Raw genomic sequence first — 23,369 nt, forward strand, 5'->3', positions numbered from 1 at the left:
TCCAAAAAGCCCTACGAAGTAGATGCTCATTGCCTTCGCTTTAATCTTTATTTTGACGATGCTTGGGAGTAGCGCTAATTCATATATATTTAATAGGCCCTATGAGAGTTTTTGCACAACTTATCCACAAAAGCAGGATAAAATGACATCACGATCTATCCCACTTTTCCGGATACTTGTGCATCCAGCCTGACACTTATGAGACAATAGCTTAAAGTTCTGATGTGCATAAACCATTTCTCTGGCTGTATTAAACGAATTGGCGGAAGGGGCAAAGAACATTTCAGTCACAGAATCATTCCGTAACAGGGACCACAGTATCAAAGGGACCACAGTCAAGGTCAAACAAACAAGGAAGCCCGAAATGGTATTCACTGAGATTAGCAATACCAAAAAAATAATAACAATAAAACGATATAGTTCAGACAGGCAAAGAAGAAATATGGTACTCTACTTCGAATTTGTACAGAAAATATAGTGAATATCAAACTTACCAAGATAACATGAAGACGTCTGTCAGAAGTCTGATGCAACTGGCATTAGTCATGACCTTTCATTTACTACATACATCTAGCCAACCATGAACTTTCCTCATCTTAACTTACCTAGATTTCTCCTTCTATGATGTCCTAGTTATCACTTGAGCATTGTTATTGTCTGTTGTTTCCCAAACATAGGAGGAGAAACAAACTAGAACAACTTAAAAGATGAGAAAGCAGATCAACCTAAAGCTCAGATTACATGAAAGTGACAAAGAAAGACAGATCAGTCAAAATAACAACTTGCAAACAAAAACTATCAAGTAATGCCTACAAGTGAAGAGAGAGCTAATGCAGATATGTAGGAGCCTGGTATGAAGGCAGGCCAGAGGCATAGTCATAGCCACTGTAACTAGCAGGAACAGCAGAGTAAGGAGCAGGAGTAGCAGAGTAAGGAACAGCCGCAGCGGCAACAGCAGCAGCAGCAGCACGAGAGGTGGCCACATCTTCTGGCATATATGAGTAGTGACGTTGAGACATCGCTGCTGGACTCCGGCTTCCACCAGTGGTAGACTCAGGCATGTATGGGTAGTCATAACCACTGTATGTTGAAGGGAAGGTAGCAGGGTGCTGATGGGATGGCAAAGTCTGGTCCCGCCAAGTAGATGACGGGTAAGCATTGGAATGCCTCCCAGCTTTGGCAGGTGGAAAGGATGCAGAACCTACACCACCACCACTAGCCCGGCTTCTCTTGTTCTGTGACTTGGGGGGGCCAGTAAACTTCTTTTTGTCCATCTTGGATTTCTCCAATTGAGTGACACGTCTCTTGAGGCTTTCAGGTGAGAACTCAGACTCCAGCTTGTGGTCTTCAATGCACTTGATCATGGCTTTGAGAGAGTTAAGTTCTGAAAAGTCATCCTAAACAAAAGGAAAAGAAAGTCTATGAAAGCCCATCAACATTATATCGCATTTGAAATCTTAAGCCCACAACTCTAGGTCAATGGAGCACTAAATAACCTCTTAAGACTCATTTTTCTAAAAATGCATAAGGATTTTACAGATTTCCTATTTTAATTTTTTAGTCATGCAAATGCAATCATTTTTCTTTTCTTGGTCTCAATCTTGCTCTCTTATATCACTTCATATCATGGGAAGGGGTTCTGTTATCTTTTCTCTAGTTTCACCTCTTTCTAGTCTCTCTTGCCACATTTTTTTTCTCTGCCAAATGAGAGATGGAAAGATTATTTTGATAAGCTATTTAATGATAATCATGCTCAAGATCTTGGAGACTTCTCCATTCCTTTTCATGAGATAAATCGTGACTTCATGCGCAAGATTCAAAAGAAAGAAATTGCAGAGGCTTTGAAGAAAATGAAATCAAGAAGGGCAGTTGGCCCAGATGGTATACCTATCGAGGCTTGGAAATGCTTGGGAGAGAAAGGTTTAGAATGGTTGACAAATCTTTTTAACTTGATTTGGCGAACAAATAAGATGCCTAATGAGTGGAGGAAGAGTACTTTGGTGCCTTTATATAAGAATAAGGGTGATATACAAGATTGCACAAACTATCGTGGTATAAAACTCATGAGTCATACTATGAAACTTTGGGAGAGGGTGATTGAGTCTAGGTTGAGGAAGGTTGTCATGATATCGGAGAATCAATTTGGTTTTATGCCTGGAAGATCAACTATGGAAGCTATACATCTTCTTAGACAACTTATTGAAAGATATAGAGAGAGGAACAAAGATTTGCATATGGTTTTTATTGATTTAGAGAAGGCATACGATAGAGTACCTAGGGACGTTCTGTGGTGGACAATGATGAAGAAAGGTGTTTCTCTCAAGTACATTAGTATAATTAAAGATATGTATGAAGGAGTAGTAACCAATGTCCGCACTTGTGGAGGGGTGACAACCAATTTTCCGATAACGGTTGGGTTACATCAAGGATCTGCTTTAAGCCCTTTCCTATTTGCGATAGTGATGGATGAGCTTACGAGTTCAATTCAAGAAAATGTACCGTGGTGTATGTTGTTTGCTGATGATATTGTTTTGATTGATGAGTCTAGAGCTGGGGTTAATGCTAAGTTAGAATTATGGAGACAGACATTGGAAGCTAGAGGTTTTAAGTTGAGTAAGAGTAAGACTGAATATATGGAATGTCGGTTTAGTAAGCAACGAAGTTGTGATGGGAGTGTAGTGAAGCTTGGTGAGCAAGAAATACCGGTGAATGATTATTTCAAATATTTGGGATCCATCATTCAAAAGTATGGAGAAATTGATGGAGATGTAAATCATAGGATAAAGGTTGGGTGGATGAAATGGAAAAGTGCAACTGGAGTGCTGTGCGATCGTAGAATGCCATTGCGGTTGAAGGGAAAGTTTTATAGGACGACTATTAGACCCGCTTTACTATATGGTACGGAATGTTGGGCTGCCAAGAGACATCATATTCAAAAAATGAGTGTAGCTGAGATGCGGATGCTTAGATGGATGTGTGGAAATACAATAAAAGATAAGATTCGGAACGAGGAGATACGTAAGAAGGTAGGTGTTGCACCCATTGAAAATAAGATGAGAGAGAATCGTTTACGGTGGTTTGGACATACTCGGCGAAGGACTAATGATGCTCCAGTTAGAAGGTTGGAGAAATGGGAAAATATATTAGTTAAAAGAGGTCGGGGTAGGCCTAGGAAGACTTGGATGGAGATGATAGGAAAGGATATGAATGCTTTGAACCTCACCGAGGACATGGCATTGGATAGAAATGATTGGAGGAAAAGGATTCATGTGGAAGACCCAAAATGAATTTCTTTTTTGGTTCATATCGCTGACCCCAATTGTTTTGGGATGAAGGCGTAGTTGGTGTACATTTAATTTGTTCAAAAATCACATAGTTGGTCAAAAAATACATTTCAAAAATTACACATTCTATTTTTGATAAAAAAAAAACTGAAAATGTCCAATAAATTTATATTTCCATTCATTGGACACATGAGACAGCTGTCATTTAGAAAAAAGTTATAAAGAACCCATTTTTTCCTCAACTACCCATTCTGCTTTTGTAAGATTTAGGATTTAGAATATATATAAATATATATATATATAAAAAAAATCAAATTTTTCAAAGTTCAACTTGTCTAAGAATGTACCCATGTCTAACACCAAGATTCATATCAGCACCCAGGTAACATTGTGTGTGTGTGTGTGTGTGAGAGAGAGAGAGAGAAAGAAAGAAGGAAAGAAAGAGCAACTGACATACAACATTAACAGAATTAGAGCAACAGGTCTCATAACTGGGCATAAACATAACTTTAGACACAATGCTATGCCCTTTATATATATATATATATATATATATATATATATATATATATATATATATATATAAAGGTTTTAAGTTGAGTAAGAGTAAGACAGAATATATGGAATGTTGATTTAGTAAGCAACTAAGTAGTGATGGGAGTGTAGTGAAGCTTGGTGAGCGGGAAATACCGGTGGATGATTGTTTCAAATATTTGGGATCTATCATTCAAATGGAGAAATTGATGGAGATGTAAATCATAGGATAAAGGTTGGGTGGATGAAATGGAAAAGTGCAACTGGAGTGTTGTGCGATCGTAGAAAGCCATTGCGGTTGAAGGAAAGTTTTATAGGACGACAATTAGGCCCGCTTTACTATATGGTACGAAATGTTGGGCCGCCAAGAGACATCATATTCAAAAAATGAGTGTAGCTAAGATGCGTATGCTTAGATGGATGTGTGGAAATACAATAAAAGATAAGATTCGAAACGGAGAGATACGTAAGAAGGTAGGCGTTGCATCCATTGAAAATAAGATGAGAGAGAATCGTTTACGGTGGTTTGGACATATTCGGTGAAGGCCTAATGATGCTTCAGTTAGAAGGATGGAGAAATGGGATAATATATTAGTTAAAAGAGGTCGGGGTAAGCCTAAGAAGACTTGGATGGAGATGATAAAAAAGGATATGAATGCTTTGAACCTCACCGAGGACATGGCATTGGATAGAAATGATTGGAGGAGAAGGATTCATGTGGAAGACCCGAAATGATTTTCTTGTTTGGTTCATATCGCCGACCCCATTGTTTTTGGGATGAAGGCGTAGTTATTGTTGTTGTATATATATAAAGGTCTAAATTCCAGTAATATGGATTACCAAGTATTTTTACTTAAATTTTTTCTCTTATTGGAAAATGTCAGACAACATAAATCCCTTCCAGGGGGTAACACTAATATACTCAATTGGATATTGGATAATTTCTCGGCGTGCTAAAAAATCATCAAAAACCTAATCTTCCATTTCACCAAAAAGTTCAACTTGATAAATGTCTCTGGCATCTGTTCTTCTGATAGTGTTTGAAACCCTAACAAAACGACACATAGAATAGCATAGTGCATTGATTCATGGAAGAGTCCATGCATGTGGCAAAATATTCATACTAAAAAGGAAAAAAAAAAGTATGAAGTCCCCAAGACCAAGGTTGTAGGAAATCATAATCAGTATCTGTCAGGCCAAAAATAAGATAGGTATCTTATCATATGGTACTGTAAAAAATCATATGTTTTAAATAAAAATAAAAAATCTAAAAAACATAACATAATTTTTGAAAAAAATTGAAATGAGTGCAGTTAAATTGCATTTATAATGTATCTTAAGATACACCCTGTATTGGAGTGTATCGGAATATACAAAAGTGTATTGTATTGTATTGGAACATGCCATAAATATGATATGCATCGTAGCACATCGTACAATACGCTACGATACTTACAACACTGCCTAGGACCTTTGTTGTCAGAGGCGGCGCCTAGGCAGCATAGGCGACCTAGCCACAGCCCTACAGCCTGAGCAATTGGGTTTGGGCTGTGGGAACCTATTTTAACACCTAGATTGGGACCGCCAGGGCGGTGGTCTTGTTTTTTTTTACCCTTGGTATAAAAGTTTTCTTTTTGACCCCTTGGTATAAAAAGCAGAAAAGTGTAACGCCTCTTTCTCTCTCTCTCTTTGCTCTTTGCAGCAAGAAGAAGGCGACTCTCAGGTATGCCTCTATTGATTTCTCACCTATCTCTCTTGGTTTTTTGCAGCAAGAAGAAGAACTCTCTCTCTCTCTCTCTCTCTCTCTCTCTCTCTCTCTCTCTCTCTCTCTCTCTCTCTCTCTCTCTCTCTCTCTCTCTCTGGGTTTTCTTCTTCTCTTCCGCCACCCCCCCCCCCTTTGTTTCTTCTCGTTTTCTTCTTTTATTATAATATATATTATGTGCAACTGTGTTTGTGTGTTTCAATTATATATAGAGAGAACTGCACATATTAGGCCCTCTTTTCTTGATATGCCCCGTTAGGTCCCATAGTTTGAAGTGTTTTATGATAGATCTGAACTGTTATATGTGTTTTGCATGCTCTATTTAGTGGGAATCTGACTCTTGGATCATGGTTTTTAGAGAAAAAATAGTATTTTTATGAGCCGGGAAAAATTGATGCCTTCATATCCATTGATTTTGGATCACTGGAAAAACATGTATACAGGTCAGATTTCGGTGATCCAAATGTAGGTTCCCACTAAACAAAACCTATAGATCACATCTATGGTGTTAGATGTGAGAAAAAATACAAAAAACTACGCTTTTTGAAGAGCCTTAACAGGGCAGAACAAGCACATTACTCTATCTATCTATCTATATATATATATATATATATGACTGTTTCTAAGTTATATTTCTGGTTGACTGTTTCTGAGTTATGATTTGTGAGTTATATTTCTGAGTTACATTTAGGGTTGACTATCGCTTGTGAGTTATATTTCTTAGTTATATATCTGTGTGTAAATTTCATATATGATATGTTTGATTGTTCTTTTTTCACAGTTCATACTTCACATGTACCCACACAAGCAGTTGCTGAAGCACACATATATGTTTGTTTTCTGTGTAAATATATATTTATATATATTAACATATCATGAGCATATATTATAATATTCTGTATTTCAGATATATAATATAATATATATATATATCAATGTTGTCCATATTGTACCGTATATCGATGCAAGAGATCAATACGATACATACCTGTATCTCGATACGTGTGTATTGTAGGTGTATCACATGTATCGTACGATACGGTGTTTGCAGACTTAAAAAAAGGGCAAATTTGTGTTTTTAGGTTTTTAGGTTTTAAAGAGCTTTTGAGGGTTGAAACCCTCATTCGTATAGAACATTCTGCAGAGCTTCCCACGCACCCTAGGAGTCATAAGACCGTTTTGGGGGGCGATCTTTGCATCGGGAAGAGGAATATCATGATTTCATCAATAGTGCATTTCCACCATTTTTTTCATCCAAACAAGTGGGTTAAGGTAAAAAAAAGTGCATTTTCACCATTTTTGTCACTCAAAAAAAAATGGGTTAAGGTAAAAAATCCCTATTATGAGTAAAATTACAAAGCTACTCTCCAAAAAAAATTTGTCCCGAAGGGCACTAGCCCCTTACAACCTCCCTGCAACTTACCGCGAAGTTGGATTCACAAAAATTAAAGATTTATATCAAGGTAGAAATCAGGCTTCACACTCCTCCAGCAAAGATGGCATCAGATAATCCGACATAGCAATGGAGCACTTAAGTAAATGAGTAAAAACTGATTGAAAATCGAGTGCAACTACTGCCATAATATTTTTATTTATGTAATATGAAAGTATGAGTCTTCTGGCATGTTCGTAATTGCAAGATATTTAATATTGTGCATTATTCTTGTGAAATAGTTGGTGTTTGATGATGTCTTATGCAGCTCATATAGACATAAATGATTCATATATGAATTTATAGTTACATTTTATGCATTTCATCATTGTTTTGTGTTATGATTTTTTTTTAATTTATATTTTTCTGATTTTTTTAAATTTGTTTTCAAAATTTACGATTTTTTACGATACGATACATATCTTATTTTGGGCCCTACCGATACGGGTTACGATATGATACTTACAACCTTGATATATATTATATATACTGTGTTTCAGTTAAATTAATATGTATAATATATATATTTTGTGTTTCAATTAATTTAATATGTATAGTATATATATTTTGTGTTTGTGTTATATATATATATATATATATATATATATATATATATAATCTGTTTGACTGTTTATGGGTTGTGTTTCTGAGTTATATTTTTGGTTCACTGTTTATGAGTTATATATATGTATGTGTGTGTGCGTGTAATTTATATATAATATGTTTTCTAAACCTTTTCATAGTTCACACTTCACATACACTCACACAAACTCACAAAAGTTGTATATATATGTATATATATATATATATATATCCTAATTCTTGGCCTATATAGTTTAATTTTAGGATCTTTATAGTTTAAAGATGAAGATTACCATATGAGACATTGGTTAAATGTGATGGTTTTAGTTATCATGAACTATCAGTAGTTCAGTTATCATTTATGACATTTTAGTATGACTTTTAATATTGTTAAGGCTTTAATTGTGTTGAAATTATGTAGTTGCCTTTTATTTCTATTGTCAGTTGACTCAGTTCTCAGGTGCATGGTTTTCTTATTCAATTGTTATCTATTGACTGTTTGACAATATTAGATCAACAATATTATTTATCTATTGCTCATTTTATGTCTATTGATGTTAATTTTTTTGTATATGGCTTATTCACATTGTTAGTTGTATGGTTTGTTTATTTAATTGTACATTTATTCTTAAATTTTTTGAGCAGGTTATCAATTGCATGGTTTGTTTATTTTTCCTAATCATTTATTCTTCTTATTTGTCTATTGCTTAGTTTATGTCTATTGTTGTTAATTTTTTTGTATACCATTCATTCACATTGTTAGTTGTATGTTTTGTTTATTTAATTGTTCATTTATTCTTAAATTTTTTTAGAATGTTATCAATTGCATGGTTTGTTTATTTTTCCTGTTCATTTCTTCTTATTTGTCTATTGCTTATTTCATGAATTCATGTCTATTGTTGTTAATTTTTTTGTATACATGATTTTATTTTTTGTATATTGTTCTTTCGCATGGTTTGTTTGTTCAATTGTTCATTTATTCTTAATTGTTTTGAGCATGTTATTTAATGTAATTGCTTTATAGTGTTCGACGACGTGTTTTTTCTATTGCTTATTGTTGATTGATTTTATGTTGTATACATGTTATTAATTTTAGCAGCCTGTTTACATATTTTGTGTATTTTTTATTTTTTTAATTCAAGTAACGGCTAGTCCCGCCTAGTCCTGCCTTTGACAACTAAGCCTAGGAGCCAATAAAAGATAGGATCCGACCCTAACACCACAATTACTGAAAATATATGTTACCTGGGTGCGGGTGCGGGTGCGGGTGCGGGTGCGGGTGCGGGTGCGGGGTGCGGGTGCGGGTGCGGGTGCGGGTGCGGGTGCGGGTGCGGGTGCGGGGACACGGCTATATATATCACATAAATACAAAATGAATTCAAAATAAACTGAATATAATCTAAATATATATGTTATATCTAAAATATATATTATAAACTGAAAATATAATTATAAATTATAAATTGAATACAAACTTGTATATTCGGAGGGTAAAATGGCGTGTCAGGGTGTTGACAGAAGGATAGGCATGTCGACACAGGTACGGAGGGCAAAATGGAGTGTCCAGGTACCATGCTGAAAAAGGTTCTGTTTTCATAAATAACATAAAACAATGCATGATCTTGAATTCTATCATAAATGTCAAGAATTGGATTCCTCCGTTAATAACACAACCAAAGAAATTCTAAGAATATCTTTGAAAAATGAATTGAAAAAGCTAAAAACAGGATCTCTTATTTTTGCAAATTTTTGTTACCTTTAATTTTTCAGGCGCACTCCTACATCCTGGCTAGGTGGGTCGGCTTAAGACGTTCAAGTTGAAGGATGCCGCAAGTTTGACACCTAGGCATGTGTTCCTTGCCGCAAGATCGAAGCAACAAAAAACTATCTCAGTGGACAGGGAGAAAGTACTTGTGGAGTTTTTACCGGACATCAAAGCAGGGCCACATCATCGTGGCACCTCTTGGCCTGTAATATGATACCTGAACCTGTGAACCATAATGGTCACTTCTATCCATTTCAGAGAAAAAAGAGCATTCCTATATCATATTAGCTGTTTTTGCCATGACCCAATATCCAAGCCCCACTAAATCTGAAGTAGTCCCCTAGTTAAACTAGGTTCATTCCTTTTTCAGTTATACGAAGAGAAAACTTCATATATGTTTCCAATAGAAGTATTGCTGATACCATCTATCACAATAAGCCACCAATCAAATCATTGCAATTGATGTCAGACGCTGGGGAGAGGGAAGAGAGCTTTGGACAATAGACTTTCACAACCCAATAAAAATCAAACTATGTTTCAATCCAACAATAAGATTTTGTTTGTAACTAGTAGTTTTTTTCTGGTTAATCGGTCATGTTTAATTGATAAAATGTAATGAATATTGGTCATGGAAAAAAATGAGATTTAATAAATATCTTGTGTCAAAATGGAGAAATTGTCTTGAATCTTCTGGAACTCCTCCATGGTATATATACCATTCCCTGATGGATACCAAAAAATCATATTGCATTGATTGTAATTTTCTCAATCAGATGAAAAAAAATGAAGGGAAGACTAACTTTTGCCATTTGTGGGGAATGCCAGATTCATGTGATCATAAAGCTAACATAAGAGAGAGCCAATAAGGCAGCAATGCTTCCATCGAATGCAATAGGTGGACAGGTAGAGTTGTTGTACCTTTACTTAAGGAGCCCTCTGTATGGATCCCACAAGGGCTATCCCCCAACTTGGTTATCAAGAAACAGAAAATACCCCAATAAGGTTTTGAATTTTCTACTTAAATAACAACAACAAGATCATCAACTTGGAACCTATGTCACATGGGTGCAGGTGCGGGGATTCGGCACTTCCAAAAAACCCAGGTGCGGGGGTGCAGCAGGGGGCAAAAATGTATATATATATAAGGGGGGTCCGGGGTTCCCCCCGGCGCGGGTCATAGGGGGGCACCCCCCCCCCCAAGAATTTTTTTTAAAATTCCGCAGCCCATTTCATAGGGAAAAAAATTAAAAAAAAAACCAAAAAATGGACCAAAATGACCCTGGGTGCGGTCAACACACCCAGGGTCGGGTTGACCGCACCCGGTGCCGCACCCGCGTCAAGTCGCGTCGACGCGGGTGCGGCACCCTGCTAGCCGAATCCCTGTGACATAGCTTGGAACAAATTATCAGAACGATAACAATATTTTAAGAAAGGAAACTTGAGAATTATGAATCAACCCCGCTAGTAATAAATTACATGCACAAATTCACAGAAGAAGAAAAAACAATCATGACACATGAATTGTGGCCCGCATGCGGCTAGGTGCATAAGCATGCTCATATCCTGTGGTTAGTTTAAAATATAGGGCATGGTTATTTGAAGTACAGAGTTCCCACTATGAGAAGGTTGCTACTTCATGATCACAGGTCACAGTTCAAAGTAGAGAACCCAGAACGCCTGTACAAAATTCTAAAAAAAGGTAGCCTGCGTATAAGAATGTTCTCTAACTCATTGTAGTGCATAACAACATTCATTCACGCTAATATGAGCTAACAGCTCAGAAAATCACAATATGAAAATTGATAAGCAATATAAAGAAAATAAACAAATGATATTTGAGGAGTTATTCATGAAAAAGCTAGAAGAAATAACTGACTTAAAGGTATCGCCAACTAAATGCAACCAATGGACAATTTCTGAAAAGTAATATAAACAAGTTCATCCATAAGACAAAGCAAAAGAACATAAACTTTTGCAGGAGTTGCAAGAAAACTTACCGCAGAACCACCCTTTGCAGCACCATTTGCATTTTTCCTTGTGTTCTTGAGGTAGGCCTTGAGAAGTGGTACCGGGGGGAATTGTCTAACTAAACCAGACTCATAAATGAAATATATAGCATCAATCTCCTTTCCATTGTTAACCAGTTCTCCAATTATATCTGCATGGATCAAACAAACAGAGAAAAAAAACATAAGGACACATGCATACATGCATGCAACACGCGCAGCGCGCGCACACATACATGCACGCAACACAGAGACAGACACATATGCACACACAGAGCTCCACTTTTGCAAGAGTTTGACAAGGACTTCCTCATGACCTATGTTGAAGAGATACTCAAACTTACCCTTGTGTCATGTCCACCTATATGATATGCTTAATGGAAAATTACACAAGAATCATGTATCCTGTGTCCTCTTAGCCATGTCTATGTGACATAGCTCACATCTTCAATCACACACACACACACACACACACACACACACAATGATCCACTTTTGGAAGAGTTTAACAAAGACTACCTCATGACCTATGTCAAAGGGATACTCCAACTTACCCTCGTGTCATGTCCACCTATATGCTATACTTAATGGGAAAATACACAAGAATGCTGCATCATGTGTCCTTTTAGCCATGTCTATGTGACATAGCTCGCATCTTCAAGCACACGCACAAGTGCACACACAAATGTTAAGTTGTAGATATACATATATGTATTCACATACATATATCTATATATTATTTCCACATTGTACATATACATATATATAGTCACTATAATATGAGAACTGAAATATGAGAACTAGAAATATGGGCATTTCCAACACTTTTTTTGCAAATAAAAACCATGTGGATGTGCTTGGCATGATGAATTTGCTGGAATCAACCATTGGATCATGTATTTTCGATGAAAAAAATGTGATATTTGAATGCTTGAATATTTATGAAGATTATGAGCCATTGATTTTAAAGCCTTAAAAAAATCTCATTTATGCATCAAAATAGAGCGATTCGAGAGCTGGTTCTTATAAAACCAAGCATGCAGATCACATCTGTATGGTTAGATTCAAGAGAAAAGAACAAAAAAACCATGAAAATCGTGGTTCACACATTAGTCTCATATTTCTAGTTCTCATATTCTAGTGATTATATATAGTGATGTAATAGGAAATACCATTAAGGGTAATTTAGTCTTTTCACAGCATTGTAATAGGTTGTGCCCATTAAGAGCACAATTGTCTTCTATTATTTTTTCTTTATTTTTGTAATTTAGTATTTTATTTTTGGTTTAGGACATTTAAGTAAATGGCCCATAGAGTTGTTGGGACCACCCCAACCGCTCTATTTTTGGCCGTTGGACAAGTCCATAAGTTGTAGGTGGTTTATAAGGTTAGAACCAAAAGCGATAGCTCTCTTGAACGATATAAGGCTAGGTTAGTAGTCAAGAGTTATTCCCAAGAATATGGTATAGATTATGATGAAACCTTTACAACAGGAGCTAGGATGACCTCTTTAAAACCCTTATAGTTATAGCTACCATTAAGAATTGGCACATCTATCAGATGGATGTCAAAAATGCATTTTTAAATAATGAATTGAAAGAAGAAGTATATATGGATCCTCCGTCAGGATATGAAATTCCAGCAAGAAAGGTTTTTCGTTTACATAAAGCCTTGTATGGCTTAAAAGAGACACTTAAAGCCCGGTATGATAGATTTAGTGTTGCTATGGTTAAACTTTGTTTTAAATTATGTTATACTAGCACTGCTATGTTTATTAAAAAATCTGATGCAGGTATTGTTATTATTTTTCTCTATGTTGATGACATGATCATTAGTGGAAGCGGCACTCAGGGAGTTGGTTTTATTAAAAATATTTTAAAACAAAGCTTTGAAATGACCGATTTAGGTTTTCTTAGATATTCTTTAAGGATTGAGGTTACATGCTTGTGGCTATCTACTAACTCAATCTAAGTTTATTACTGACATCATTGACAGGTCTGGAATTATAGATGAAAAAAAGATGGTCACTCATGAAGTTATTAACAAAAAAATGAAGATAGATGATGGCACACCCTTGAATGACCCCACTCCTTACCGCCAAATGATTCAGGCCCTTATTTAACCATTACTAAACTTAACATTTCTCATGTTATGCATACAACTAGTCAATTTCAGCATTCACCTACTATTGTGCACATGAGTGGTGTCATGCGCATTATTAGATATTTACAAAATTTTGTTTCTAAAGGCCTTTTGTTATCTTCTTCCCACTTTAATTATATACCAACTCCGACCGGAGAGGAGATCCCAGAGTTACCGAAAATGCGTATGTACTAGGGGAAGTGTGCTTCCCCGAGACGCGCTTCGAAAGCGCAAAACGCGGCACTTCCGAAACGCGTGGGGAAGCGCATGAAAAATATAGGAAGTGCGTCCCCCTTTAAAGGGGTACGCATCCCCTTTAAAGGGAAGTGCATCCCCCGTTAAAGGGGTACGCATACTCCTTTAAAGGGGGATGTGTTTTTTAAAATGTCAAGTTTGCCCCTTTTAAAAAAAATTAACACGTGAAAAACAAAAAAATTAAAGAAAATCGTTTTTGAATAAGGGCAAAATGGACATTTTCAAAAAATCATAAAGATAAAAAAAAAGAAACTTAGGGTTTTTGTTTTTATTTCATCTCTCTCTCTCTCTCGTTTTCGACCACCGGCGACCTCCTCCTCCATTGACATCCAATGATCGACGACCTCCTCCTCCATTGACGTTCGACGACCAGCGACCTCCTCCGCTATTCACGTCCGACGAACGGCGACCTCCACCGACGATGTCTCTGTTCAGGTACGCTCTCTTTTCTTGATTCTCTCTCCTTTGTCATTTCTCGTCCCTCCGTTGTTGCTGTTTGATTTGCTACCGAGTCTCGATCGAGCTCGATGCGTGTTTGGTTGGAAATGAATGGAAAGAAACCGATGGGTTTGATTGGGTTTCAGCCGGCACGTTGGCGATGTTGTCACTGTGCGTTAGATACGTGAATTTTTAAGATGTCTTGGTGACATCGATCGATTCTTATCAGCGAAGCAGGATTTCTGCGTCGATCATTCACAGGGAGTCACTTTGCTCACTGCGATGCTTGGTTAATAGCAAAGTCACAAATCTCGTTATTGGTATTTTCTCAATGGTGAACGAAAATATTGCAATAAATTGAAGAAATTTGTTTTTTGTTTTTGTTTTTTTTTTTGGGGGGGGGGGGGAATCTATGTACATTTAAAACTTGAAAATGTATGAGAAAACACAATAAAACCATTAAAATATAAAAATGTAGATATCATGTTAATGATATTGCAACAAAAAACATGATATGTTCAAAATGTCTCGTTTTTGTGGGGGTATTATATTTGTTTCTGGAGATCTTGCGCTAAAATAGCGTGGCTTAAAAAATCCCGAGATATTTTTGTGTGTATGGTTAATAGATATGAAGTGCATTGGGGATTGGGGGGTTACTAGTTAATTGGGTGACCCCACACTATTGTGTGTACTCAGTTGAGCTAAGATTGGGCTTGCTTAGGTGCAGTGTTTTTTCCACTCTTCATTATCTTGTTGGGTCTGCAGTGTCACTTGCAATCTTGTTTTAATCAATTAACCAGGAGAAATGTCTAACTAGGGAATAATGTAGCCTAGGGAATTTAGATCATGTTGGTTGTGTTCATAATTTTCTTCTAAGTGGTCCCACGCTTCCCCGCTTCCTAAATTTTTGAAAATGCCTCGCTTCCCGCTCCCGCTTCCCGTATCGCTTCCCGCTCCTGTTTCCTTGACTGGTAACTATAGGAGATCCCAATGATAGATGCTCAACTATGGGTTTTTTTGTGTTTATAAATGGCTCACCGGTATCCTGAAAATGTAAGAAGTAGCAGAAAGTATCTTTGTCATCAATTGAAGTTGAGTATTGCGCTATCGTTACCAAGACGTATGAAATCGTGTGGTTGAAAATATTGTTAAAACGCATGAGGCGTATATGCAAACACCCTCCAGGTTATGTTGTGATAATAAAAGTATCATCTACATTGTTGGCAATCACACATTTCATGAACGAACCATGCATATCGAGATGGATTGTCACTATGTTTGTGAAGAAGAAGAATATTCTGCCATATGTAACATCAGAGTTTCAACTAGTTGACTTCTTCATAAAGGCGCTTCCTTCCCCCCAATTTCATTTCTTACTTGACAAACTTTCGATAATCCAACCATAAGTTTGAGGACCAACCATAAGTTTGAGGAGTGTTAAGTTGTACATATATATACATATATGTATACACTATTTTCACATTGTACATACATATATATAGATATAGATATAGACATTTTACACTATTTATAGTGATGTAATAGGAAATACCAATTAGGGGTATTTTAATCTTTTTACAACATTGTAATAGGTTGTGTCCATTAGGTGGCACAATTGACTTTTATTATTTTTTCCTTTATTTTTGTAACTTGGTATTTTATTTTTGGTTTGAGGGCATTTAGGTAAATGGCCCTTTGTTGTGTTGTTTTGTGTATAAATAGGGCTGTTCCCCCCCTTGTAGTCTCAATGCTTTCTCAAGCATTTTAGCTCCAATAAATGTATATTTTTTACTTGCCTTCTTGGTCCCTATGTGGCCCTTGTGCATGTGTGCTTATGTTGACCCGTCAGTAGTCATTGTTGTTTATGTTCTTGTGTTCTTGTAAGCCCATAAGAGGCATATATTTGTATTGTTTTTCCTTTTATTACAACACACATAGATCCACTTTTGGAAGAGTTTCACAAGCTACCTCAAAACCTGTCACAGGGATACTCCAATTTACCCTTGTGTCATGCCCACCTATATGCTATTCTTAATGCAAAAATATACAAGAATGTTGTATCATGTGTCCTTTTAAACATGTCTATGTGATAGAGCTCACATCTCCAATCAGATTACATCCAATGCACTATATGAAGGAAAATTCCATGTAGTTTTGGCAATTTGTGAAACTAAAAGGAAAAAAGGTATTGGAAAATTTATAGAGGAAAAGTATTGCCTAGAGCAGCCACATGATGCACTGAAAGAGTTTTGGGCACATTATATGAACATATTTTATCTTCATGCATCCAGGAGATGTAGAATGTGCATGTCGTAAACCAAGATCAGGCACCCAAAATAAACCCCACATTCCGCCACCAACTTAATACAATCCATGATTAAGAATTTGTATGCTTTGGAACAGGAAATTGCCTAGTGGCAATGAATTCCAATCTTGATCCCTCTAAGTACGGTATTATCAAAATTTGTTGACTTAGAAAGTGTTATTCCAAAGTACAGTAACAAGGAGAAACTATATATTTGTACTATAAGAAAATGATCATTAATTACCAGAAACATATAGATGATGAGAAAAAATGTTGGTCACAAGTATGCAGAGGAATGAATTTAGACAAAGGCAATTGGGTAGGTAATTTAGAGCGTCGTTGGACCTTGGATCGGCAAGGACTAAGACGATTTAGGCAAGCTTTTTGTTTCTGTATATGTGATGGGTATCAACTCTCTCCCTGCTGCCTTAATAGTTTAGCCTTGCTGAAACGTAAACCCTCATTCAATGGCCCGTCTATGCATGTGATGAATGGGATTCCAAAAAGAATAGGACTTTATTTTCAAAGACGTGTTTAATTTTCAAAATGGTAAATTTTTGTAAAAACTGTTTGGACGATGTGTATGCATAAGCATGAGGCCATCTTGGCCATAATGCATGTGTACCATGGTTCACACATATGCCAACATCTGCCACTTGGCCATGAGGGATGAATGAGTAAACCATGATCTGGGAAGCTCCCACTCATGGTGACTGTCATGACATTGTGAATACATGAGGGCTGAATGAGTAAACCATGATCTGGGAAGCTCCCACTCATGGTGACTGTCATGACATTGTGAATACTTAAGTGGCTTTAAAGTCATAACCAAATTTCCATTTTTGTCCCATCACGAGGTTAATCATGCCATCTTGATGAATATCATATTCATCTAAGCCCCATTAGACTGATATGTTTGGTAAAAGTGTTTGTAGTAACACCTTTTGTTAAAGAATCAGCCAGCATGTCTTTAGATGGAAGGTAGTTCACTGTCAACTTACCCTTTTGTACCATATCTTGGATATAATGCTATTTTATTTCAATGTGTTTGGCCTTGGAAACACTTGTTCCACTGTCAATCAAAACAATTGCAGCTTTATTGTTACAATAAATGTGAGGTGGATCGTCGGCTAATTCCAACTTCAAGTCTTTTATGAAGCGGCTTATTCAGACAGCATTCATTGTTGTTATACCACAGGCAACATATTCGGCCTCTTGTGTATATTGGGCGATACAACTTTGTTTTTTACTCCTCCAAAGAGGAAAACGTTTCGAGAAGTTGACTTGTTGTCATCTCTGCTACCAACAAAGTCAGCATCAGAGTACCCTATAATTTCAAGCTTATCATAATTTCAAGTTTATCTGCTTGGTAACATAATTTCAAATCCTTGGTCCCCTTAATATACCTTAATATTCTTTTAATCGCTTGCCAATGGGACCAACTAGGGTTACTCTAAAATCTAATAACTGAACCCATAGAAAAACAAATATCCAGTCTAGTAACCATCTATGTCACATGGGTGCGGGTGCGGGGATTCGGCACTTCCAAAAAACCCGGGTGCGGGGCTGTGGCAGGGGCAAAAATGTAAATATATATAAGGGGGTCCGGGGGTTCCCCCGACGCGGGTTTTTTCAAATTTCATTTTATATACAGCTGCATGATAGCGCACCCATCTCATCAGGAGAACAGTGAATACTAATAGCCAGCAAGGCTACCACCATCATTATCATTTATTATGGAGAGAGAAAATCCTTTACGAAAAAGAAGGATAGGATTGAAAAGGCAGGAGCTGTCAGCAGCTGTTAGCAGAATTTTTTTTTTAAATTCCGCAGCCCATTTCATAGGGCAATTTTTTTTTAAAAAAAAATCCAAAAAAAATGGACCTAAATGATCCTGGGTGCGGTCAACGCACCCAAGATCGGGTTGACCGCACCCGCGTCGAGTCGCGTCGACGCGGGTGCGGCACCCTGCTAGCCGAATCCCTGTGACATAGGTAACCATCATTGCATACATCAAGCTTCCCACAGCTTGAGCATATGGCACGTTAAGCTTTTCTTGTCTTTCTTTTGGAAAGTCATGCTTGCTTAATTTAGTACCCATAGCAATTGGATTTGTTTCTGCTTTGCAATTTTCCGTTCTATATCCTTTAAGAACTTAGTCAAGATATCTTTTTTGACTTAGACACATCTTAGATATTCTATCTCTAGTAATAATTTGAATGTCAAATACATAAGATGCATTTCATATATCTTTCATCTCAAAACGAGTACTTAACCAAGATTTGATTTCATTTATCATATTGATATCATTTCCGGCTAACAAGATATCATCTACATAAAGAGATGAGATGGCAAATTTACTCCCATTATTCAAAATGAATATACAGCGGTCATAGTTATTCATTTTGTATCTAAATCATATTATTGCATTATGAAAAGTTAGGTATCATAACCGTGAAAACTGTTTTAAGGCCATATAAGGATTTCTTCAACTTATACACCTTATTTCCTTATCCCTGAATTATAAATCCTTAGGTTGATGCATGTAAATGTTTTCTTCCAATTCCCCATGCAGAAATGCAATCTTCACATCCATCTGGATAAGTTATAAATCAAAATGTGCCACTAATGCAAATAAAATTCTTATTGAAGCAAATCTTGCAACAGGAGAAAATGTGTCAGAATAATCAATTCCTTCTATTTAAGAAAATCTCTTATCTACTAACCTAACCTTGTATTTATCAATAGATCCATTTACTTTGAATTTCTTTCTCAATATCAATTTACATCATATTGCCTTTCTATCTGCTGGTAAGTTTGTCAATTCTCAGACATTGTTCTTTTCGATAGATTACGTCTCAGAATTCATGGCTTCTATCTATTTTTGTGATTCAAAGGAGTTTATAGCTTTAGAATAACTCAATGGATCATCTATCGAATCAATGGATAAGCATTTATCCATTTCCTTAGCAAGATGAACATAGTAATCATCTAATTGGAGAAGCTTCAGACCTCTTTTGACCACTCAACATAGGATGTGTTGGGTTCTCAGTTGTGGAGTTGTGGGTTCTGATTCATTAGATTTGGATGCATTTGATGGTTCAAGTTCATTTAACACTACAATAAAATCTTTTATGTCTGATGGAGTTTCTAATTCTTTAAGATCCTCTAAGAAGACATCTATACTTTCTATCAATACTTTATTTGCATGGTAAAACCTATAGCCTTTCGATTTATCTGAATAACCTATAAAGTTACATTTAATACTCTTGTCATCTAATTTTTTTCTTAAGTGATTAGGTACATGTACATAGGCCACACAACTCCATACTTTAAAACAATCTAGGTACAGTTGTCTACCGGCTCATAATTCATATGGAGTTACTTCTAAGGCATTGGTAGGAATCATGTTAAGAATATACGTGGTTGTACCAAGTGCTTCAGCCCAAAACGTTTTTGGAAGTGAGGTATGAGCCATCATAGAGCAGGTCATGTATAAAAGTCTTCTATTACGTCTTTCGCCAACACAATTTTGTTGAGGAGTGTAAGACATAATGGTTTGTCTTTGGGTTTCATGATGAATATTAAAACCCTTAAATTCATTTGAGTTATATTCACTTCCTCTATCAGTTATTAATATTTTAATGTTTCTACCCAATAAGTTTTCAACTTCCTTTTTATATTCAAATAAACATGTCCAAACCTAGAAAAATCATCTATAAAGGTGATAAAATATTTCATTCCTCTATGTGCTTCAATATTCAAAGGTCTACATATATCTGAGTGTACGATGCTAAGCAATCCAGTTGCTCTTTGACCATTTGGAAAAGGTTGTCTACACATTTTTCATGAGGCATGACTCACAAGTGTTAAAATCTACACTTATCAAGTCAAGAAGAAAACCCATTTTGATTAGTTTCAACATTTTGTTTTTCCCTATATGTCCAAAAGAGGCGGTGGAGGGGGTTAATATTTTATTTCTTTTGTTTTTTTTTATGTTTTTGTTCCAGACTTTTTCATAGAGGAAAAGAAGGAACAAGAAAGGAGAGAGGGGCAGCAGAGCCGGCAGCCGAGGTGTGCTGGGAAGAAAGGATAGTCGGGGCAGCAGATCCAGCGATGGAGGTGAATAGGGACAGTGACCTGATCGATTGTTGATCAGTCGATCAGGGGTGTGAATGAGCAAGAACTGCCTCTGCAGAGGGGAGATCGATCCAAAGAGGGCTACAGGGGGCTCGGTGAGGGCTGTAGCAGATCGAACCAAAAAAAAGAGGGATCCTGTTGGGGATCTCTTCCATCCATCTATCAGGGTGTCCGGCGAGGGAAGGGGGTCTCTCAAACGACTGCATGTTTGGCTCTCTCAGACGCCGAAGAAACAGGCTGTCCGGCAGGTAAGGCGTCCACCTCTCCTCTCTCTATATATTAATTTTTCTATTAATCCAGCAGGGTCTCACCGCCCTACAGTTGAATCCAGTGAGGGCCGACAGGTTTCAAAAAGAAGGGAGAGGAGGGGTACAGAATCTCCCTGTCAGACTCCTGATCCGGCTAACACTGGCAGGATCCCTCGGGGAGGGAGGACCGAGTCGGTAATGCTGCCAAACAAAAAACAGGAGACTACTACCCAGTAATCGCTAATCCAACAAGTTTTTGTGTGTATGCAGAATCGGTGCCATGCACGCAGAGATATAGAAGCCGATGATCCTCCAGTGCAGAGGATAGTAGATGGTGTTCACCAGACGATGCTCGGTGCAGGGATGATTCCAACGCAGAGAGTTCATCCAAAACTTAACTCTGATACCAATGTTGGTCCCAGGTATGCAGAGGAATGAATTTAGACAAGGGCAATTGGGTAGGTAATTTAGAGCGTAGTTGGACGATTTAGGCAAGCTCTTTGTTTTTGTATATGGGATGGATATCAACTCTCTCCCTGCTGCTTTAAATAGCTTAGCGTTGCTGAAACGTAAACCCCCACTAAACGGCCCGTCTATGCATGGGATTCCAAAAAGAACGGTAATGGACTTTATTTCCAAAGACGAATGTTTAATTTTCAAAACGGTATTTTTTTGTAAAAATCGTTTGGACGATGCGTATGCATATGCATGAAACCATCTTGGCCATAACGCATACGTGGGGCATGGCTCAGACATATGCCAACAAAAAAACCACTGTAGTAATAATCTAGTGAATTACAAAAACAAGGAAAAGCTTACCTCCCATTTTTTCCTTAAAACCTAGCGAGACCGCAAGCTTCGGCATGTCCCTTCGAGAAGCAAATGCCACCACAAGCTTCTTCAAATAATCCATTTCAAGCTTCTCTACAAGTGCGTACGTCACCAGAAGCTGCAGAAACATCTGCACTTCGGCTGCATTTGAGGCCAATCCACCTTCCCCACTCCCATCGATTTTCTCCTTCCAAGCTTCAGCCAGCACCCAGGCGCGCTCCTTCACGCTCGTAGCAACTCCCCCTTCGATCGACAGGGCCCTGAGCAGCATCCCACAGGCCCACCTCTGGTCGGAGAGCCCAACCTTATCCCCGCGCTTGAACACGAAATCTTCGAGTGCCTGCAGTACAAGGGATAATGAATCCACCGCCTCCGCAATCGCAGGCTCCAACTCCGTCCTGATTGTCGCCAAATCCTTCCTCCTAGCTATCAGGAACCTCCATAGCCCGCTGGCATCCATCTTCCGGCACAGAAAGCGGAGGCTCGTTGCGATACCAGCATCCTTGGGCAAGGCCCCAGCATGCTCCTCAATCTCCGATAGAGCCGCCTGCTTCAGCTTCTCGACGCGGTCAGTAGCATCCGACTCCATTGAAGGAAGCGACTCCTCCCTGGTGGCGAGCGACTCTAGGGTCTCCTTGGTGGTGCAGTCGAGGGTCTGGAGCTTCGAATCCAGGGTTTCGGACTTCTGCTGCAGCGTCCGCTCCAGGGAGGATATATGGTTGGAGAGGTCCTTCCAGAAATTGGTGAAGTTCGTAAGGATGGCCCTCTCCGTCTCGAGGTAGTCGATCGCATTCTGAATCGGATCGACGTTCACGGCGGCGGCCATCAATGAATGTACCAAATCCGGAATTTCCACTCTCTCTCTCTCTCTCTCTCTGAAGCTCCGAAATAAGAAGAAAAGCACCGATTTCCGCAGAGCGCGAGACCAGAAACCCTAACTTCTCTGCAGAAACCCTAGAGTTCTTGAGGAAACGAAGCCCTAATTATGAGAAGCGCAACCGCAACCCTCTCGCAGAAGCCCCAAATGGGCTGAAAGTGAAACCCTAACTGTTTCAGAAACCCTGGCAGCGATCAGGAAGACGCCTCCGAGATAGAACTAACACGAGTCAAACCTATATTTATACCGCCCGCGTAGGGCTCTCAACGGGTCGGATATGTAATCGGGTACGCAATCGACCCGGATCCCATTTATCGGGTTCGGAGGGGATTACTAGAGGCCCGGATTAAATGTGAACCCGGACTGACTATAAACAGTTCTGATTCGCATTGAATGTGCCCAATACCAGATTAGAATTCGGATGGTGAAGAGTTCATACCAGATCTGCTTTTTTACATGTAAACAAATTCGGATGTCCACCTTGGCAGAAACTCAATACCATATCTGCATCGATATAGTTTTTTGGTCTACCAAATGCAACTAAATGAAACTGAATTCGGTGAGAGATTGGATAAAATCCGTTTCATTTGACATCCCTACATAGTTAAGTTTTTTTTATGACGAGAAACTCTCGTCGAAGCGAGGAAAAACCCGGGTGGGGCCCCACGACCACCTTGCCTTACGTTGCCCACCAACATAGATAAGTAGAAACACGATTTTAGTCATGAAATTTTGGCAATTTTGGCACGTTGCAAGTTGTTCAGTTCT

The 23,369-nt window shown here is 37.9% G+C and overlaps 1 protein-coding gene across 2 annotated transcripts; it reads right to left on the minus strand.

The window, feature by feature from the left end:
- Positions 1–434: 434 nt before the first annotated feature.
- LOC149833672 (FRIGIDA-like protein 4a) lies at positions 435–22,817 on the minus strand. 2 transcript variants are annotated; one of them, XM_090010934.1, is made up of 4 exons: positions 21,713–22,816; positions 11,357–11,517; positions 814–1,397; positions 435–725 (listed from the first exon to the last, which is right to left on the minus strand). In XM_090010934.1, the coding sequence occupies exons 1-3, from the start codon at positions 22,548–22,550 to the stop codon at positions 828–830; spliced, it is 1,569 nt and encodes a 522-aa protein (XP_089867060.1). In that variant the 5' UTR covers positions 22,551–22,816; the 3' UTR covers positions 435–725; positions 814–827. The 2 variants fall into 2 exon arrangements, with proteins under 2 accessions (XP_089867060.1, XP_089867059.1); XM_090010933.1 differs by having other exon boundaries at positions 435–1,397; positions 21,713–22,817.
- Positions 22,818–23,369: the final 552 nt, after the last annotated feature.

This window comes from Nuphar pumila, chromosome 6, assembly GCF_984573655.1.
Source record: "Nuphar pumila chromosome 6, dmNupPumi1.hap1.1, whole genome shotgun sequence".
Taxonomy (NCBI): Eukaryota; Viridiplantae; Streptophyta; class Magnoliopsida; order Nymphaeales; family Nymphaeaceae; genus Nuphar; species Nuphar pumila.

Bases quoted from the DNA above. Each gene is read 5' to 3' on its own strand.
- LOC149833672 (XM_090010933.1), bottom strand. From the start codon at position 22,550: ATGGCCGCCGCCGTGAACGTCGATCCGATTCAGAATGCGATCGACTAC. The intron at 11,518-21,712 runs GTAAGCTTTTCC...TGATCCATGCAG, and splicing joins TTTTAAGGAAAAAATGGGAG to ATATAATTGGAGAACTGGTT. The intron at 1,398-11,356 runs GTAAGTTTTCTT...CCTTTTGTTTAG, and splicing joins CTGCAAAGGGTGGTTCTGCG to GATGACTTTTCAGAACTTAA.